The 22,454-nt window shown below is 43.3% G+C and overlaps 1 protein-coding gene across 7 annotated transcripts in view; it reads left to right on the forward strand.

Moving 5' to 3' along the window:
* The window catches only part of LAMA2 (laminin subunit alpha 2), a 3,430,794-nt gene that overhangs the window by 866,014 nt on the left and 2,542,326 nt on the right, over positions 1 to 22,454 (forward strand). For all 7 annotated transcript variants that reach the window (XM_078648920.1, XM_078648921.1, XM_078648915.1 and 4 more), the window contains exon 5: positions 3,115 to 3,294. In XM_078648920.1, coding sequence (XP_078505046.1) covers positions 3,115 to 3,294 — 180 coding nt within the window. The remainder of the gene's footprint in view (positions 1 to 3,114; positions 3,295 to 22,454) is intronic.

Raw genomic sequence — 22,454 nt, forward strand, 5'->3', positions numbered from 1 at the left:
CTTCTTGCATATATTCCTTTTTCCCGATTATAAACAGCAAGGAGCGTGGCCAGCCATTGTTGCATTGCTGGGGGAGTTTTATCAAGCCCTGTCCTTGCTATTGCTAATCTAAAAACCGCCATGGCCACAAATAGAAATTTGCCATAGATGTCGTCTGGAAGTGTGCTGACTCCTAGCATAATCAGAGGGGAGGTGAGAGTCGTTACCACCCCCAGTGAGTTCGTTAGAAAACCTTCAACCGCCTTGATAAGCATTTGGAGCTGAGGACAGGTGGAGAAAATGTGAATACTGTCAGTCTCCAGAGCATTGCATTTTAGGCATGTTATCCGGAGGCCCCCCCCACTGTACTATTTTTGCCGGGGTAAAGTATAAGGAAAACAATGTCTTATAATGCTGCGATCGGAGTGAGGCCAAACAGAGCACTGTACGCCCTAGGTCAAGTGAATCCTGGAAGAGCCCTGGGTCGATCTCCAGCTTATTGGCCCATTTGTCTCCATGTTTCCCCATATCGTCTGTTTTATAAGCTGCCAGAGCAGCATACAACCCACGGATTGAGCATTCACCACCCCTTTCGATAGCCTCCATTATATTATTACTAGCAAACTCGCATCTCCCCCCTCTCTTATTACGTAGAAAGCTGCTCACCTGGAGATACTTAAGAAAGCTCCTCCTATCTAGGTGATATCTAGCCTCCAGCATTGACAATTGCTGCACCCCCCCCCCTCTGATCCCAACAAGTCCCCTATTTTCCGAATCCCTGAACTAGCCCATTCAGCCATGATAGCATCGGCGAAAATCATTGGGGGCATAGTTCCATTTTTATAGAGCCGGGTATATCTATTGAATCTTCCTAAGCCAAATTTCCTTGCGAATGCGGACCAGATCCTGTATGCCGCTCGAAAGGTTTAATACTTTGTCCTTTTAAAATAAGCATAGTCTGTACAGCTTAAGAAGCAATTTTCCGCCTCTGAACCAAGGATTGTTGCATAGACTTCAGTGGATGCTGCTGTTATTCTAGGGTCCAATCCCCCCCCTCCCACCAAGCCCTGCATAAACTGTAGAGCCGCTGCCCAATAATAAAGTCTAAAATCCGGTGCCCCCCAACCACCCCTCTCCCTTGGTAGTGTCATGAACCTATACGCCCTCCTGGTTTTCCCGTGCGCCCATATAAACCTATTCAAAAGTGCCTCCAATTTATTGAACCAAATACCCTCAAACACTATTGGGATTGCCCTGAAGAAATATAGAAACTTTGGAAGAATCAGCATTTTGATTACGTTCGTGCGCCCTACCAGGGAGAGATGCAGATTGTTCATCCTCCCCAGTTCCGAGCTCACCTTGGCCATGAGGGGTACTATATTTTTCTCCACTACCGAGTTGAGATCTGCAGAGATCTCGACCCCTAAGTAAGTCGCAGAGCTAACAACCCTAAGATCGCTACACCCCACAAAAGAGTTCTTAACAATTTGGGTCTTACTGCTATTTAGTTTGTACCCTGAGACTTCGCCAAACAGTCGTGTCTCTACCTCTATATGCTGAATTGCTAGAGCAGGGTTGGGAGTAACTATTGCCACATCGTCGGCATATGCCAAAACTTTAAACTGCCTGTCATTTAGCTCTACCGGTGGTATATTGGGATTCCCTTCCAACTTACGCCGCAAGGGGTCCATATATAACGCAAAAAGCAGAGGTGAGGATGGGCATCCCTGTCTAGTCCCCCTCTTAATGTTTACTGGTGCCGAGAGACCTTTGTTAACCCTAATTCGAGCAGTCGGATCCCTATATAGAGCTTGGATTGCTTGTATATAACCCTCTCCTAGCCCATACCACCTCATCACTTCCCACAGATAGTCCCAGGAGACCCTATCAAATCAGTTTAAACAATAATCTGAAATCTATTGGAGTCTAATACTAATAAACATACCATACCTACTCGAGTTTATGCAACAGTAGATGAAATGTTGGACTTCGGAGAGATTAACCTACCAACTTAAAGGAGGTGCTTTAGGGAACCCTTCCTTCCCCTTTGTAAATGTTGTAAAAACATTTTAGGAGCAGGCAGCGACAGCTAGGACCACTGTTTACTCGTAAAAAAGAGGTTTTAGAAATCTTTCTATTTCTGTTTTGAAACACATCCCGTTTTCCTTTAAGGAAACAGGCTGCAATTAAAAACAAAGATTGCTTCTTTTAAAAGCAATCACAACATGCTGGTCTGCTGTGAAGGCAGGAATTAGTAGTGGGTCACAATTTACGGCTTTCCTCATGCATATTAATGAGGTTGGTCACATTTCTACTCCCTACAATCAGAATGTTGCTCATCAACATGTTTGAACATATTTTGCTTCACAAAAACCAATGCATTTGGTAAATGTTGGTGCTCACGTTGAGACCACGTTTACAGAAAGCATTGAACGAACATGAGGCCCCTTGACTTATGAGTGGTGAGATACTGAACATGTTCTTTCACTTAACTGATTACATTGCATCTTGACTCTGAGTTCCAATTTAATCTACGGGGTATCATGGTTTGAGTCCTACTCATACAAGTGGCAGCACATTTGTCAAGCAGGAAGCAGAAAAGTTTAACCTTAGCACGCAAAGGCTTCTATGCACCTGTAGAATGCAACAGTGCCAATGACCTTTCCAGAAGTGTTAGAAATAGAACTATATCCAAGTTCTCTCTGGATATTTTCAACAGAGTTTGGAGTTCTGTTTTTTTTAGGACAATTTTTTTTTTACACAAATTTACTAGAAAATAATTGCACCAGACGGGGGAATACCAATCAATGAGAAAAATAATTGAAGTTCAGAATAAATTACCTTGAGATTGTGAAACTAAGAGAGAGTGGGAATGCAGCGTGATTGTATAAATCCCATGTTACTCAAAAGATTCATTAAATAATTGAGCTAAAGTGTGAGTTTTGTCATCTACCAAGGGGTAAGTCAGGAAGTGAGCTAAAATGTCAATGAGAAGACATATTTGTGATTAAATCTAAATTGCCATGTTGCGGAGTCTGTAAAGTTAAAAAAGATCCAAAGTAGGGTTGGAAGTTTCCAGTGCACATTTATAACTGTATATACAGCAAATTAACAAAATTGTTCTCTGCTTTTCAGATTCACACATCGTTGATCAATGGGAGACCAAGTGCTGAAGATCCATCACCAGCACTCATGGAATTCACTACCACTCGCTATATCCGCCTTCGCTTGCAGAGGATTAGGACACTGAATGCAGATTTAATGATGTTTGCATACAAAGACATCAATGACATTGACTCAATTGTTACAAGAAGAGTAAGTGTATTTTATCCTCACTGTCTCCATATTGGTTTGTGACACTTATTTTTTTTCTTCCAAAGTCTGTACCACTGTGTTTAGGTTAAAATTTCCAATCAGCTACATACTGAAATATTTTAATAACGTTGCCGTCATATATTTCACTTGCACATGTTGGTACATCACGTCATTCACAGACATCAGAGAGCCATTCTAAGCTGTATGTTGTGAAATATTGCAGCACACTAGCACTGACATGTATGGGCAAAAAGAATTAACAGAGCCAGTGGTATTCCTTTATGCACCAAGACCCTGTTCTTCGTGGCTCATACAACCCCTTCACAGTCTTTCTGTTATTTTTTGAATGGCCAGATGGGAAGGCCTTCAGCTTCTATTATTATTTCAAGTTAGAAATTATTTTTACAATTTAGTTTTTGTTTTATTTATTTAGCACTTTAACCCCTTCCATGCCGCCGCGATTCTGCGCCTGTGCGGCAAAATCGCGAGTGGGTGGGTTTATGACGGCCCCAGCCGTCATCAGCACACGAGCCCCGTAGTGCATGATGGCTGGGGTCCGTCATCAGCATGGAAGGGGTTAACGTCACACTAGCACCCAAGGAATTTAGGAACTTTACGATAAAACAGAGTTAATATATAAAAAAACTGGTAATAGAAATGTATGACAGAAAAGAAAATGGCCTTCATGGAGGACAAAGGAGTTAATGCTAGGATAGTGCATCAGGTAGATCAATGGAAACGTTAAAGACAAAGCATGTCAAAGATGGAAACAATCAAGGTGGGATTGAGTAAGAGTGTCATGAGGAGCTTCCTAAAATCAGTGGAAGTGGGAGAAATGGAGGCACTGAAGATGAATGGACATGAAGGCAGAGAGCAGGAAGAACAGAAATGGATTAGTCAGGGTAGGTGTGTTTTTTTTAAGTTCAAGAAAATTTTATTTGATAATAACAAGGAAGAAATCAGGTGTCAAAGCAAAATACATTGGAATAGTAACTTAAAGACTATGAGCAAAATAAAACAAACATTGGAATGCAAATATGATGAGAAAATAGGTCTGGGTACTAGAGAAAGAGAAAGTGGAGGGGAAAGAAAAAGTATGTCAAACAGCAAACATCAGAAACATGAAAATAATTGGAAGGAATAAGAAAATGGTACATTGGAGAATAAAAAAAAAAAAAGGAATGCATCAAGCAATTAGGGGGGTTTGAGAACTTCCTGTTGCGAAGGTGGTGGGTGAAACAAACGTTTAGAGCAGGAATCCAAATAAAGCGTGACAGGGAGCCATAAGTCCATGCGTTTTGTAGCCATACATGTTGGAAAAACAAAAGCAGTGTCAAGTCTATGATTATGGCAGACATTAAACCACCACGCCTTGAAGGAAATATTGGAGAAGTCTTTCCAATTGACTGTGATTTGTTGAAAGGCAGCTGCCAATAGTAAGTCAACAATTTGAGGTTTTAAATCAACATTGTCCCAGCAAGATGAAAGGCTACCCAAGAATATATGTGTATGAGAAAAAGGGATACAAGTGTGGAAAATCATATTAACTTGAGCCCAAACCTGCAACCAAAAACTGTGAACAGGAGTGCATAAAAATAACATGTGAAATAAAGTGGCGTGTGGCGATGAACAGGACCAACAAGTATGGGGAGTGGTTGGGAAACGTTTGTGAAGGTCAGAGGGTGTAAAAAGAAGTCTGTTGTAAATGAAAAACAAAGTCTGCGTAAGGGTTGCCGCTCTCGAGGATTTGCGAATCTTGAACCAGATTTTGTCCCAAAAAGGAACTGACCAGGACACAGACAAGTCATGTTCCCAAGATTCCTCCACCTTAGATTTGGGTCTGATGGACTCACCAGTATGAAGGTACTTGTAAATAGCAGCAGCTCTTGGTGTAGTACGTAAAAAGGAGTGAAGTGAGGAAGGGCGAGTGGATGAAGCAGGAGGGGAACAAGGCTGAGAAAGGCAGTTGTAGTTTGTTAGGACTGTATCCTTAAGCAATTGATAGTTGCGGGCAAAAGAGGTAGGTAAGTTATAAATGGAGCAGAGAGTAGGGAAAGACAAGAAAGAGGAGTTAGAGAAGAGTTGGGAAATCCACTGCAAACCTCTGCTATGCCATGTTCTCCAAAAGAAGGGTCTATTACGGATGAGTAAGAAGGTGTTATGCCAGATGGGGGAGGAAAGAAAGTCAGCAATGGTTATGGGAGGAGAGGGAGAAGAAGACAGGAGCAATTTAGTGGTGAATTTATGAATGGGAGTAGAAATGGAAGCGGGTTTACGAGAGAAGGAAAGATATTCAGCAAAGGAAAAGGGAGAAAGAAGGAGACGCTCAAATTTAGCCCATAAAGGGCAGGGAGTACTGGGGTGCTGCAACCAAACGGAAGCTTGTCGCAGTTGGAACGCTTTATGGTAAGCAGGAAAGTCGGGAAAGTTGACCCCACCCTCTGATTTAGGGCGAATCAGGCGGGCTAGAGACATTCGGGGTCTCTTTTTATTCCAAAGAAAGGACGTGAGGAGTGAATTAATTTTTTTGAAAAATTTAGAAGGAATGGGGACTGGAATATTAGAGAGGGTGTAAAGGACAATGGGAGAAAGCATCATCTTGATGGTGTCGAGGCGACCCCACCAGGACAAATAAAGAGGGTGCCATTTGGACGTGAGATCCGTTAACTTCTGAATACATTTGGACATACAGAGGGAAACAGTATCTGGAATGGTAGGGGTGATGTGCAGTCCAAGGTATTTAATATTAGAGGATTTCCATGTAAAGTTGGAGGCAACAAAATCAGGTTTAAATGTGAATTTGGTTAGAGGGAGGATCTCACATTTGTCATGGTTAAGCTTATATCCAGATATGTGGGAATAGGCGTGGACTTCAGTGAGGAAGGCGGGAATCGAAACAGTGGGATTGGAAATAAAGAGAAGAATGTCATCCGCGTATGCGGCTAGTTTGATGTGGGAGTCTGACATTTGAAAACCTTGAATGAGGGGGTTTTGACGAAGTTTAGAGAGGAAAGGTTCCAAGGCCAGATTAAAAAGAAAAGGAGATAGGGGACATCCTTGACGGACACCTCTTTGCAGATCAAAGAAAGAAGATATTTGACCATTAGCGCAAACCGCCGCCCTTGGGTTAGAGTAAAGTAGTGAAATTAGGGATATGAAGACAGGGCCAAAACCAAACCAGCGAAGGGTGTGAAAGAGGTAGGTCCATTCAACCCTATCAAATGCCTTCTCAGCATCCAGTGCAATAGCCGCAAGGGGATGGGATGAAAGACGAGATTTAGAAAGAATATTAAAAAGAAGTCTGGTGTTGTCCGTGATAAAACGGCTTTTGACAAAGCCCGACTGTTCCTCACCCAAGAGGTCTGGAAGAAGAAGATCGAGACGAGCCGCAAGAGACTTTGCAAATATCTTGTAATCAATGTTGACCAAAGAAATTGGCCTATAATTTTTACAGTGTTGAGGATCTTTCCCCTCCTTGGGTATGAGGCAGATATGCGCATCAGAAAAAGAGCCTGAGGAAGAACCCAAGGTGAGGAAAGCGCCGACGAGGGAGTGGAGTTTTGGGATAAGAAACTTTGAAAAGTGAAGAAAAATTTCTACAGTGAATCCGTCTGGCCCAGGTGCCTTATCTTTTTGGAGAGTTTGAAGTGCCTTAAGTAATTCTTGTTGGGAAATTTCAAGTTCTAGATGAGAGAGGTCAAGTGGAAAGTGGGTTGGTTTTTGAATGGTAGAGAAGAAATTGTCTAAGGATTGGGAAGAGGGTTGGGTTTCAGAAGAGTATAGAGTTTTGTAAAAGGTGGAAAATGCAGTGAGGATATCTGCATCAGTGTGTTTAAGAGTGGAGGTATCGTCGTAAACTGATTCAATATTTAACTTATTTTGCTTAACTTTTAGATAATTAGCTAATATCTTACCAGCCTTATTTTTGCCCCCATAGAACTTGGCACTTGATTTCAAAAGGTACAAGGATGCATCGTCGGTGGATTTTTTGTTGAATTTCATTTTAGCATTAATCAAGGCGGTTAGACTTTCCTGTGAACGGGAAGTAAAATAAGAATGCTCCAATTTCTTAATATCCAGAAGGATAGCCTTTGTGAAGTTGCGAGCAGCTTTCCGTTTTTTTGCAACAAAGCCAATTATAAAGTCTCTCGCTGCCGCCTTAAAGGCATCCCAAATGGTGTGCTTGGGGACGGGGGAATCATCATTCAAGGAGAAAAACTCATCTGAGAAGGTAATGAAGGAGGTGGTAAATTTGGGGTCTAAGAGAAGGGAATTGTTAAAACGCCAACGTTTAGGACCAACTGATTTAGGTAGGATGTCCAATTGAACTAAAGTTGGGGCATGGTCAGAAAGTAAAATCGGGCCAATTTCAGCATGGGTGAGAGTTTGAACAATGTTGTGGGACACAGAAATGTAATCGATCCTGGATTGGGAATGATGGCATGGAGAGTAGAAAGTGAATTCTTGGAGTTCTGGGTTACATAAATGCCAAGCATCAGTAAGTTGGTGCTGAGAGATGGTTTGGAGAAAGGATTTATGTGACTTGTTAGGAATGAAGTGTGCCTTGGAATTCCTGTCTAGAAAAGGGTCTAGGGGTTGGTTACAGTCACCTGCCAAAATAAAATTGTCATCAATAAATCTGGCAATGTGTTGGGAAAATGAATGCCAAAACGTAGGATCACCAGTAGTGGGTGCATAAACATTTAGTAGAGAAATTGGAACATTCTTGACAGAAAGCCTAGCATACGTCCAACGGCCGTCAGCATCCGATTCCTGAGCAAGCAAGGAGTGAGAAAGAGCTTTATGACATAGGATGGCCACACCATTACGTTTACCATCCCCAGGAGAATAGTAAACATCGCCCACCCAACTCCTTTTCAGTTTAACAGATTCTTCAGCAGATAGGTGGGTTTCTTGCAAAAAAGCAATGTCCACATTTAAACGTGCAAGGTGTGATAGAATTCTCTGTCGTTTGATGGGAGAATTAATGCCTTTAACATTCCAAGTAATTACCTTTAAAGACATATCATAAAAGTAAGAAGGAAAATATTAACATGAAGAAGGAAGATGTGAGAGGAACCCAGAGGGGAAGAAAAGCCAAAGAGAATGCGAAAGTCTATAAGAATCAATACAAAATAGGGTGGAAAGGAAGATTGTAGGAAAGAAAGAGAGAGTAGAAAAGAAGAATTTAAAAACTGTTGACGTAAAAAAGATAAGAAGGTAGTCCAAAGAATAGAGAAAGTGGTGGGAAGAAGGTTATAACAGAAGAATTGTCGAAAAACAAGAGAAAAAGACACCTGTAGAACAAAGAAAACTAATAAAGATGAAAGAAAAAAAGGTACAAGGAGGGAAGCGAACATCAGGGAGAAAAGGGAAAACATACTTACGGAGGGTAAAAAGGAGGAGGGATGATCACCAAGGAGAGGAGACGAGGAGAGAAGAGTGAGGGGGGAGCGCCAACTAGAGGAGGCAGAGCATCCAATGTAAGCGAACCAACAAGTCGAGGGGTGAACGCAATACAAATCGTGGGACCTGCAAGGAAGAAAAACAAAAAGGAATAACGTGAATAAGAGAAGAGGGGAACAAAACAATAGTATATAATGAGAACACATACAAAATACACGAATGAAAATTACATATTCATCCAACAGGGATGTGAGAGAAATAGGAAAGAGTCAAAAAGGAACAAAGAAACTGAAGATGCTGGGAAGCCCAGGAAAGGCAAACAACAAAACAACCAACAACAAACATGAAAGATGCAATGTGATTAGGACAACAAAGTCATATCAGACAAGAATCACGGAGGAAAAGCTGATGAGGAACCAGATGAGTCCATATAAGATGTTGGCATTGCGTTCAAAAAACTTCGGAGACGAACAGGATCCTCGTAGGTCGTGGTCTTGTTGTTGTGAGTGACTCTCAACAGGCAAGGATGAAAAAGGCCGTATCTGGCCCCGATGGCACGAAGCTCTGGTCGCATATCCAAAAAGGCTTTGCGGCGACTGGCTGTAGTTTTGGCGTAATCCTGCGCAATGAAGAGATTGGATCCGGACCATTGGAGACGAGGTGAAGCGCGAGCCGCTGAGATAACTTTGAGAAGGTCAGTGTTTTCTAGGAAGTACATGATGACACCTCTCGGCCGTGAAGAAGGAGAGGGAGTAGAAGGGAGGCGGCCCAGTCTGTGTGCACGCTGGATGTTAAGCGTAGTACCCTCAGGCAGATGAAGAAGTTTGGGTAGAAATGATTTGAAGAAGGCGATGGGATCATTCCCTTCACAATTCTCTGCCAGGCCGTAGAGACGGAGATTATTGCGTCTGTTTCGATTCTCCAATTCTTCAACCTGCTTTTGAAGAGAGGAAATCTGAGACTGCATATGTGAGACCTTGGAGGACGACTCTTGGAGAGAAGACAGAGAGTGTTCCACTGTTGTCACCCTGGCATCCATTTGAGACCAGTTGTCGGTAAGAACCTGCAACTTAGAATTAGTTTCTTCCATGAAAGGTCTGAGGGCACGGATTTCCTCCAATAACAGCTCCATGGAGACAGCCGAGGTGGATCCTGTTGGTGATGGTGGATGTTTTTTAAGGCGTTTCGTCGTGACTTTATCTTGAGGCTGGGCAGACCGCTCCGTAGAAGACTGCGACATCTGAGCGACGAGCGCCTGAGAAGCCTCGAGGTGCGCCAGTGCAGAGAAGACTTTTGAGTTTTTAATGAAGACACGACGTGGAGTTTTGAGAGAGCTGGGAATTGCCCTTCTTTCCATAAAAAGAGTTATTGGTAAGGAGAGTAGAGTTCAGTAGCGTTCACTGCGAGCCCATAGACAGCTGTAAGTGTATGCAGGAACTCTTGATAGGAGGAGGGCACCTGGGCTTCCAAAAAGAAGAAGAAGGAAAAGAAGACTATCTGCGCAGAATTCAAAAATGCCAGGAATTTAGGCAGATAAGTGGAACAGCATTTGAGTCGTTGGAGGAAGTAACACGTTGATGGTGGAAGCAGAGAAACACCATGACGCTAAGAAATATGAAAAAAAAAATGGCACAACGTGGTGCAGGGGGAGACCATCAATGAAGGAACATCACAGATGCAGGGAGAGCAAGTAGAGAAAAACATGCAGCATCAATGCGCAAAACTGCTCCAAGTTGTGTTTAGCCATGAAATAAAAGCGTGAGGAAATAAAACGCTTTTAATGGAGAGTAGGCTACAGCTGCGCATGAATACAGGGCATCTGAGGTAAGATGTACAGCAGTTGCTTAAAATGGCTGCCAAGCTCTTAAAGACGTGAGTAAAACTTGCCTAAACTCACTTAAAATAGCGTCATGGTGCAAAGTCCAGCAGCGGAGGTGCCAAGACGAAGAAAGTATCTCACCGGGAGTTGCTGGAGGTATGAAGAACTCTGTGGCAGGCTCGCATGCTGTCAAAGCGGGAGCGCCGTGGTCCGCGGTGACAGGATTCAAGATGGCGTGCGCGACCGTCACACAGCCGCGTCCGCTGCAAAAGTAGCGAAAATGACCATTCCGCTGCTCGTGCTCCGTGTCAGCAGAAGCGCGCTGGTGTCCTCGACCTCCGGTCCAGGAAAATATGGTTTGCAGGCGGTGGTGAGTCAAATATGCGGCGAACACCCCTTCCGACCCGGAGCGCTCACATGAGAGCCGCCGTCCTCGTCGGGCGCCAAGCCACGCCCCAGGGTAGGTGTGTTTTAATGAGCTCCTGAAGGAGAGGAGAAAAGGCTGGAACTTAATGTTACTGAAAGGAGAGTTCCACACTGAGGTCAGGAGAGATTCCGTGCAAATTACATTTTGTGGGTGCTTCCTGGCTATATAGATTTCTTATGCCCTGCTCTGGGAGACAGATTGGGATAGCTATTGAACTTTATAGCTTTGAAAAAAATGCAGCATATCTTGAAAGTAATCTTAGCATTCGGAAGATGCCAATGTAAATATGTAAAAAATGGGGAGATGTGTTTGAGTTTTTCACAGATGAGACAAGTCTAGCTATGCAGTGAAGAAGGCGTCTGCGGTTTGCCAAAATCACTAATGTTGGGGCCAATTTTCCGATGCTCCTTGGGAATTATATTTCGGAATTTTTTTAGGGAATGGGTGAAGACATTTGCAGCTTTGGCTAGATTACTTGATGTGTGGTTGGATAGGTAGGGATGGCGCCAGAATGAATACAAGAGATTTCACTGCTTTTGATACATTGAGGTCAAAGTCTACTTGACGTAGTGAGTCTATAAAGTTGTGGGAACAATTTATACTCATCAAAAGAGGGAAGGAGGTATTCAGGTGCATTTGGATTAAGAACAGGGAAGTTTTAAGCCATCTAGTTTTGCAGAGTGCATCCACTGATTAAGTTTTTGCGATAGATTTGCATGCCCTCCATATACTGATGGAAGGCTGCCCCTTGTTGACCCAATCTCAAACCTACTGGTTAAATATATAGATTGAAAAGCATATGGAGCCTTGAGGAACACCACTCTTCAGCTCAGATTTCTTTGATGTGTAACTGGTTACCGTTAGGGCTTCTGTAGGAGTAGGACCTGTTCCAATGAAGACAAAAGCACTTTGGAAAAGCTGCAGGGGTTAATTCCAGAAAGTGGCAAAAAGACAACTAGAAATCTCTCAGGAGGTTTTACAGTAGGTTGCAGTCTGACTACAGCAGCCTAAATATACCATGGTCTGCTCAGAATGTAGTCACTGTAGTACCAAAACAATTTATTTAAGCCAGAGTTTGATTCAGATCAGGAACACTCTCTTGCATCGATACCAGCAGACAAATTAAGAACCTGCTCCTTTAAATAGAGCTGTAACGCGTCCTTTCCTACTCTTCTTTATCAGTACTGATCTCGGGAGCAGCAGGCTTTTTATTGCATATTATAACTGATTACTAGAAAGTGATTGGGTTACTTAGCACAACCGCCAGGGCCGGACTGGGTACCGGGCAGTTTGGAATGCTGCTGAGCTGGGGGCTGATTTCGTTGATGGGGACCTGTGTGTACTAAACGAAATTCGTTTTCCTTTCATTATTCCGAAGCACACGCAGGTCTCCATGAACGAAATCAGCCCACACTGCAAATAAATCAGCCCCCAGCTCGGCAGCATTCCAAACTGCCCGGTAGTCAGTCCGGCCCTGACAACCGCACTTATTATATAGTGTATATGTCCAAAATCACTTTTCGAGGTGCAAGGATCAAAAGTGGCCAATCACCAAAGCCCCTTATCAGAACAATCAAAGACCGTTCATAAACACAAATATGAGACAGATAACCAGCACCCTCAATAAGTAGTATTTTCCTGTAAATAAAGATAGCATCTATTCCACAAGAAAGACCACGTGTTGAATCAATAGTCACTTAATTTTGTACTCATCATGGCATTACTAGTGGAGCATTTTAAAACTGTTTGTAACCATTACCCAGAGCATTTTGTTCATCATGGACGTCTTCATGGCACTGGAATAAGTGGCTAACCCCCATGATGACACTCCTGTCTCAAAATCTCTATCTTGAGTCTTCTAATGTCAATTAGTACCAGAATTCAGGTTTCAATCGTTATATCCTTCCAGTCTGGTTCCAGAAATGAGCTCAAACCCTATGGTCTCTCAAGAAGCAATCATTGACAGTGCATTGGCATGACACATTGACTTTCTTGTGAACGGATGTTATCTTTATTGCCAGAAAAATAGTTCTTATTACAGGATGCTGATCAGCTAGCTCGTAATGGTATTGCGTGTTCATCTTACATATTATTCATAAGTACCCTCAAACCAGTTCCAAATTCTCCCCTATGTGATCCTTTCCTCTTTTTGTAAGAGCACAATATAATTCCAACTCAGTAGGATTTGCCTTGAGGGTTAAAAAAAACTCACAGAGCACTACTCATGAAATCTGTCATGGCAATAGATGATCTTATTGCGCTGAATCTCTGGAAGTATTAACAGATCAGCCAGTTAAACAACAGCTCCATTCCCCAGTGTTATCTGCTGGATGTCCCTCCTGAGGGCCCTTTTGGCTGTAGGTGTTGTGTGTTCAATTACTGGGCCACTGCGTTCCTCCCCCATCCCTCCTCACGGGTTGTCAAACTGCTCAGTTTAAACTGCCGGTCTTTAGTGAGGCATTTTGCTGAAATTTACGACCTACTTGATGATGAGTCACCAGACATCCTCTTTCTGATAGAAACTTGGCCCACGGCCAACAAGAGGCAGAGCCTCATCTGGCACTGCCCCAAGGCAGTGCCAGACGAGTAATAGAGGTGCTCGGGGTGGTGGCATTGCTATCATCTTCAAAGCTGGTTATACCTGCACTCTCACTAAAGAGGCCTTGGTAGGCAGTGAGTGCGCTTGCTTCGATATTGCCTTGAATGTCAACTTCACATTGTCTGGACTCCTGATCTATCACCCGCCTGGCCCCTCTAAAGAATTTAGGGATGTATTGATTGCTCTAGCTGGCACTTTGGCTATTAGATCAACCAATTTTATAATTATTGGTGATCTGAATATACATCTAGACAACACTCAAGACTGCGAGATAGGCAACTTCCTCGCAGAACTTGCCGTTCTCCAGTTTACTCAGCGGGTCCCACCCTGCACCCACTCTGCTGGACACCAACTAGGACCAGTGTTCTCTAACTTACCTACCCTCACGGTGTATACACCAACTCTGATGAGCTAGTCTGACCATTACCTGATATCCATGACTCTGCTGGGAGTAGGGCCCCTTCAGGTCATAACTCGGAAATCAGTCTTTAAACGCCTGTGCCATAAACTGGACTCCAAACAGTTCCACGCCCTTCTCCTGATGCATACACCTAACTTGCCAGATGACCCAGATGTTGCTGAGAGTACCCTCTCCAACTGGATCTCTCACTCCCTTGATACTCCCGTCCCCGCTAGGTGGTCACAGAGCTGGAACAGTCATCCTAGCCCGTAGTATAACAGAAATTTGGCTGCAGCCTGGTAAGTGTGCAAAAGTATGGAACAGGTGTGGAGATGGGACTATAACCCAGTCTTGAAAGGGCAATATCGGGCAGCTATTAAGAACTATCATAGGGCCATCCAGAAGGAAAGAGCTGCCTTCTTTGCAGATCTGATCAGAAATAGCGGCAACACAGCCAAATGCATCTTCTCCATACTTAATGATCTTAAATCATTGGGGCAACCTAAAGCTCCCTCCCTCTCCTCAAACCAGCAAAAGAAAATTAAATCAGGTTCCCCTGCAGACCCCCTTAAACTTGATCAATTCCTTAAATCCCTAACTCTTCCCATGTTGTGCCTCCTGCATGCATCCCCAGGTAGAGGTGGCACACAGGACCCTGAAGGGCCACCTTTGTTTCCCCTCTGGCATGGTGTTAATGGAGTAGGAACCTCCATGACTCCACTGGTGGAGAAGAAACTCATAATATGCTTAGCGGGACTGCGGAATTCCCGCCAAGCATATTGCGGCCTCCTGACTGCTGCAACACTGCCAGGGGATGGTGGTTCCCTGGCAGCTGCTGCAGTGCAATGGTGGTCCAACCACCATTATGGTTTGTGGACCGCCAGACTAGTAATCAGCCCCACAGTGTAGAGTGGAGTGGCATACAGTGGAGTAGAGAACACTGGAGTGGCATTGAGTGGAGTGTCATACAGTGGAAAAGCATAGAGTGGAGTGGGGTAGAGTTGAGCGGAGTAAATTTGAGTGGTTCACAGTGGAGTAACGTAAAGTAGAATGGGGGAGAGTGGAATGGCATAGAGTGGGGAGGCATAGAATAGAGTAGCATAGAGTGGAGTGCCATACATTGGAGAGGCATAGATAGGCATAGAGTCCAGTGGCATAGACTAGAATAGCATAGAATGGAGTGGCTTAGAGTGAAGTTGGGTGGAGTGGAGTGGCATAGAGTTGAATGGTGTACAGTATAGTGGTGTAAAGTGAAGTGGCATGGAATATATTAGCATAGATGGGTGTGGCATAGAGTGAAGTAGAGTGGAGTGGCATAGAGTAGAATAACATAGAGTGGAGTGGCACAGAGTGAAGTGGCATAGAATGGAATGGTGTAGAGTGTAGTGGTGTAGAGTGAAGTGGTGTAGAGTGGAATAGAATAGACTGGAATGGCGTAGAGTTGACTGCTTTAGAGTGGAGTGGCATAGGGTGGATTTGAATAGAGTGGAATGGCGTAGAGCGGAGTGGAATAGCATAGACTGGAGTGACGTACATTGGACTGCCATTGAATTGAGTGTTACAGAGTGGCATAGAGTGGAGTAGAATGGAATGGCATATAAAGGAAGTGAATAGAGGGAAGTAGCATAGAGTGGAATAGAATAGTGTGGAATAGTGTAGTGTGGTGTCTGGTCAAGTGGCGTAGAATGAAATAGGGTAGAGTGGAATGGTGTAGAGTAGTGTGGTGTAGAGTATAATATCGTACAGTCGAGTGACATACAGTGTAGTGGCATACAATGAAGTGGTATTGAGTGAAGTGGCATACAGTGCAGTGGAGTAGACTGCAATAGAGTGGAATGCCATATAGTGGAGTGGTGTATAGTAAAATAGCGAAGAGTGTAGTAGCGCACAGTGGTTTAGAATCAAGTGGCGTACAATGGAATAACATAGAGTAGAGTGTCATGCACTGGAGTTGCGTACAGTGTAGTGGTGTATAACAGAGTGGCTTACAGTCAAGGAGTGTAGAGCCGAACAGCATAGAGGGGAGTGGCATAGAGTGGATTGGTGTAAAGTGAACTTACGTAGAGGTCCGCGGCATATAGAGACATAGAGTTAAGTGTCTTGAAGAGGAATAGCATAGAGTAGAGTGGCATAGAATGCAGTAGTGTACAGTGGAGTGGCATACAGTGGTACAGTGGAGTGGTGCAGAGTTGAGTGGCATTCAGTGCAATAGCATAGAGTGGAGTGGCATGGCATTTAGTGACAGAGTGGAGTTGCATACACTGGAGTGGCATAGAGTGGAGCTGAGTACAGAGGATTGACATACAGTGGAGTGGGGCAAAATTGAGTGGTGTAGAGTGGACTGCATGTAGAGCGGAATAGCATTAAAAGGATTGGCATACACTGCAGAGGCATAGAGTGGAGCTGTGTAGAGTGGAATAGCGTACAGTGTTGTGGCAAACAGTGGAGTGGCATAGAGTAGAGTGCTGTAAAGTGTATTATTGTAGCATGCAGTGACTTAGAATTTAGGGCCAAGGAGTGGAGTGGCGTTGAGTGGAATAGCATAAAATGGAGTGGCATAGAGTAGAGTTATATTGAGTGGAGTGTTGTACAGTGGAGTGCCATAGAGTGGGGTGGCATAAATTGGAATAGCATAGAGTGGAGTGGCGTAGAGTGCCGCTCAGTGCTGTTGTATGACAGAAACATGCATGGCCAAACCATGCATGCCTCTACCATACAGCCTGAACCATGAATGCCTCTGAACCATGTATTCCTTTACAATGCATGCCTTTACCATGCTATTTTGGTGTAAAGGCATGATTGGTAAGGGTGCATGTGTGATAAAGATTGCCACTATCCTGACCCCCCTCCCCACCTTAAGCCCTAACATTCTATCCCCCTACCTTGTCCCCCCACCCTGAGGCCTAAAACGAGCTCTACCCTTAAAACTACCCCTTCCCATCCCAATGCCTTGAGGTCTCAAACCCCAGCCCCCCGTCCTGAGCCCTAAAATGTACCCTTGTGCTGTCCATAAAACTACCCCAACCCCTTCCATTGCCCTGAGGCCTAATACCCTGTCCCTAATTTAAAAAGTACCCCTCCACCCTGAACCCTCTGCCCTGAGCCCTAAAAATGCCCCCACTCCTAAAAACGCCTGCCCAAACCCAGCCTCAGCCCTTAAAACTACCCTACCATGACCCCCTCTCTCGCCCTGAGTCCTAAAACCTTGCCCCTTCCCAAAAGTGCCCCGCACCTGCCCTAAAGCCCAAAAGCAAACCACCACAAAAACTATCCCCCAAACCCAACCCCAGCCCTACTTATCTGTCCCCATCCAGAGCTTCCTGTTCCACCGTTTCCTCCTCTTCTCCCTCCCCATGCTGAACACTCGGCCGCTATCTACCTTAACCACACAAATGCGTGGTTAAGGCAGATGCGTGGTTCAGGCAAGCGTGGTTGCGCTTGTGTTGAAACGGCACACAATCTCTGCCCACGTTGTTCAGGTTGTTTCCTGTTCAGTGCAGTAGAGAGGAGTGGAATAACATAGAGAATGGTGAAGTTGAATGGAGTGGAGTACATTGGGGTGGTGTAGAGTAGAGTGGTGTAGAGTGGAGTGACAGAGTGAAATAGTGCAGAGTGGAGTGGCATAGAGTGTGGTGAACAGTGTAGTGGCATAGAGTCAAATATGATAATGTGGAATGGGTTAGAGAAGAGTGGCGTAGAGTGGGGAGCTGTAAAGTGGATTGGTGTGTGGTGTTGTAGGGTGTAGTTTAAAGAGATGTGGTGTGAAAGTGTCAGAACGGATTTAGATGTAATTAGGCAGAAGTATAGATAATGGGCTTGAAAGGGTCAATTTTGGTATTAGTTGTACACAGGCTAAGTACTGCTAAACAGACCCTCCAGGATTTCGCGCTTTCCTGATTTGCTGCAAAATCAGCACTTTTGTAAAAATGCCGCGATTTTTACAAAAGTGCCTGCGAAATTGAAGGAATGTGTCTTGAATAGATTATTATCACATGAAATACCACTTTTTGTGGTATTTCATACGATAATAATCTATGGTTTTGTTGGTTGTCAGTTGATAGCATTACATGGCATAACAAAACATAAATGGCACTGTTATAGCAGAAGGCGGATTTAAACTTTATGCTTATTAACAATATCTGCCCCATTTCTTAGACTCAGGTTCTCACCAACTTAATTAACCTCTTATCTAAATCCTTCATCCTCAGATAAGCAACACATTTTTATTTGAAAAACACTCCTTCAGACTAAGGTGCGATTTCTTCCTCATTCCAGTTTTCCAAGTTAAAGATCCCGATAGTCGTGTATTTGTGTTTGGAGTTAGTTTTGAGTAACTTTCTACTGTTGAACTTGTATACATCACTTGGCTTCTGAGAGTAAGGGACAATGAACTGGGCCACAGCGGAGTGTTCCCTGGTTTAATGTTATAAACATAGCGGGTATTGTGAGAGCAGTTCAGTGGCTGTTGCTCTGCCAGACAACATTCGTTTTAGAGGGAATTCAGCATCTAGCAGAGTTTTTCAAAGGGTCGATTTTGCCACAGGATAATGTTTCAACCAGCGCAACACATGTTCTGTCTGGTGTGACTAAGAGGAGCAACTGACTCTGATGTTGAAAAGAAACACATTTTGATGCTCAATTCAATTCAATTCAAAATCTTTATTCGATTGTAGATTTTACAATCATAAAAGTACAATTTATAAACACACAATAAAAATAACATTAAAAACAATTCACTTCAAATGGCAAATAAAGACACAGTATACAGTACAATATTTTAGGCAGTACGAGCATGGGCAACATGTGATTAAAAATATAAATAACTGTAATATTAAAATCACCTAAAAAGAAATTGCAGTGTAATTAGCCATTCATGCTTTTCCTAAAGCTGATGGCTTTTTTAAGAAAATTACATACAAATAAAGTGCAATCGCTATTCAGTAGTTGTAAATAATAAAGTGCATTTTGATGCTCCTCCAGCATTTTCTGCAGTACATGATCAATAAAACAGAATTAAGAATCAGAAATGTCTTCTCCCTCGGGCGAAATGCGTGCAGTTACCTGATACCAGTTAAATCTCAGATTTCAATGGTGGTATCTTCTGCATTTTTTATCATCAAAACCGCGTGTAAAATTCTTCCATTTAACCCTAAAAAGATCAGAAAAGCAGTTTTAACTTCCCTGGTTTTATCAAAATTGGACTATTGTAATGCCTTATATATTAACGTGGAGTCCAATCCGCTCAGAAGACTACAATCGGTCCAAAATGCCACCGCCAAATTAGTATTGGATGTTCCCAAACACCAGTCCACTAGGGCTTGGATTAAAGAGTTACACTGGATTCCCGTCGCCTAGCGTGTGAAATTCAAGGCACTTTGTATCGCACACAAGACACTTGACAGAGAAGGCACACAATTTCTTTGGCCCACTTTTAGCTGGTACTCTCCTAGCAGAACACTACGGTCGGGCAATGCTTTCCTAATGCCCAACGCCAGAGTCAAAAAGACAAATAGGGGGGGAGGAGTTTCAGACATAGTACTATCAGGATATGGAACTCTCTTCCACTTTCTCTCAGGAAGATTTCATCCCTGTTATCAAAGCACTCCAAGGACTTAGCCCTGCGTATCTAAAAGTTAGATTCCGATTACTTTCCAGGATGGAATCTTTGCTACTGCTCAGCAAGGGATCTGGTAGTTCCCACCAACGGACTGGCTATCTGGGAAGGCAGGAGCCTAGTAAGTGCATGGCCCTGAACTTGAACTAGTTACCTCTGGCGTTAAAAACAGCTCCCTCTTTACTGAAGTTTAGGAAAGATTTAAAAACCTGGCTGTTCAGGCATGATTAGTGTCCCCTATTTTCCTGTCTATCATTTTACTCATTTTGAGCTGTGCCGGGAAGCCCCAGGGCATTTGTTTGCACTTTATAACCAATAAATCAAATCAATCACCACCTCTTTAGGTGATGCTAAGGCCTTTGTCTAATCTTCGTCTGTGTGGGCTCCCAGATCTACTTCACAATGAATTCGTAACTGGAGAAGCATGTCTGGGGAGATATTGATCAATTTTCTGCAAGTCAGGGAGGTGTCTTAACAGCTCATATGGTTGTCTAATAGTCAATCTTTCAAAGGTGATGATTCTGGAAGGTCTTCCGCCCTAGGGATCGCTGCCTGTAGGACATGTCAGACCTGCAGATAGAGAAACATTTCTGTGATGGCGAGATCACATTGCCTATGCAGTTCAGAGAGCGGCAAGACTGCCCCGTTAGACTAGAGATCCCCTACCTTTGAAATACCTATCAAGTCCCATTTATTAAAGCCAGGCCTCAGTTTCAACATACCTAGTTTTTCTGAGTCTCACAGTGGTGTGGACTCTGTAATCCTGTCTCCCTAACCCAGTCTCTTGAGAATAGTGTGCCAAAGTCAGACTGTGAGTTCTGTGGGTACCGTAAGGGCTAAGGGCCAGATGTAGGTAAATCTCATTTACCGATTCATAAATACCGAATTTTACCGATTCGGTATTTATGAATCGGTAAATGAGATGTAGGTAAAAAATCGGTATTTTTTACAGAATCTGTAAGATTCGGTATTTACCGATTCAGTAAATACCGAATCGGTATTTGCAATTGAATCCTATGGGCCTTGAAGCCCATAGGATTCAATAGCAAATACCGATTCGGTATTTACCGAATCGGTAAAAATACCGAATTGCTAAGGGGGACAGGGTGTCACTTTGACACCCTGTTGCACCCCTGTAACTGGCATGTGCGCCATGTGGCACACATACATGCCCTTAGGGCATGTCTGTGAGCCACATGGCACAGGTGTACATGCACAGATGTGCATGTACACAAGAATTCGTAATTTACCATGCAATTGTATTGCATGGTAAATACCGAATTCTAAAGAACCTGTAGCACTGCTAGAAATGCTACCTACATCTCAAAATACATATTCGGTAATTTTACCGAATGGTAAATTTACCGAATCGGTAAAATTTACAGAATCGGTAAATAAAATTACAGATTCGGTAAAATTACGGAATATGTATGTTTTTTCAGCCCCTACATGTCCATAGCCCAATACCGGTCGGAAATGGCCGAAAATCGGTATTTTCGGCCGTTTCCGACCGGTATTGGGCTACCTACATCTGGCCCTTAAGTGTTTTGGAGAAGTGTATAATGCAAGTAGCCACCGGTCTGTAAAATATAAAGGTCCATGCAAAACACAGAATCATCAGCAGGTCGATGCATCCATTGACTAATGATCGTCAGCTGTGCTGCCCAATAATACTTTTGGATGTCTGGTAAAGCTTTGCCACCATCATACCACTCTCGAGTTAGTGTATGTAGCGCTATGCGAGGGGCTCCCCATTCCAAAGCAGTGCTCTCACCTTGCTCTCTATATGGTATTTAAGTAAGTGGCAGAAACTGGAAAATGTGTAATTTGCAACATATAAAGAAAGCATGGTAACACCTTCATCTCGAAGAAGTTAGCTCTTCTGAACAGGGAAAGGAGAAGAGACCTCCAATGATGGACGTCTCCTTTGAATCGCTTTAATGGTTTCTGAAGATTGTTGATGTTAAATAAATCTGGGGCAGTAGTGGCATAGATGCCAAGGTAGGTAAAGCCGTCACATTCTACACGTACCTCACAGCCTGGAGGCAGACCTGTGACCTTACCCTGGAGAACATACATTGTTGATTTAGACCAATTGATAATATATCCTCAATATTTTCCAAATGCAGTGAATATATCTAATATTGTATAGATGGAGGATTGTGGAGCTCTGATGTATAGCAGAATATTATCCCTTTTACAGAGGCATTCTGTCTTCCCATTCTTCTGTTCAAGTACCAACAATTTTGAAGTAAAGATCACTACGTGATAAAATTACCATGACAAAGTAGATAAATAGAGAAAAAGTTAATCCGCAACAAGACACCAAGAAAATCAAAATAGGTTAAGGGGAACAGTAGGTTTACATTTTAAAGATGTAATGCAAAAATCACCTAGAAAATGTCAAGCACTATAGAAAAGCAACAGTTTGTGGTGGAAAGGGACGTAGATGCAATTTCAGGCCAATCCCAGTAGAGCAGAGGTCATTTAAATCAACTGGGTTGTACTGCTCAAAGGTTTTACATTTTGGCTTAGGGCCTGATCTACTGTTTAGTGGACTGCAGTATGTCCATAAGGGTGGCAGAGGATATTGCATCTGATACCCTGATGGTCTATCTAACGCCACTTTGCAATATCACTGCTGGCCCATCAGTGATACCTGTATAATGACATGAACTGCCGTTCAAACATTTGGTGGACAGCTGAGTTTAGTTTTGAAGTCCTAAAGTGGGAGTTTGTTATTAAAAAACAAACACATTATGATGCCCACTCACAGAAACTTATTTTTTCCTTTGGTGTGGGGGTCATCATTTTTTTCTGCCCCTGCTGCTAAGTTTTAGCTGACGGTGACAGACTGAAAAATGGACACTAATTCATCCATCCTAGCTATGGCGG

The sequence above is a fragment of the Lissotriton helveticus genome, chromosome 6 (assembly GCF_964261635.1).
Source record: "Lissotriton helveticus chromosome 6, aLisHel1.1, whole genome shotgun sequence".
Taxonomy (NCBI): Eukaryota; Metazoa; Chordata; class Amphibia; order Caudata; family Salamandridae; genus Lissotriton; species Lissotriton helveticus.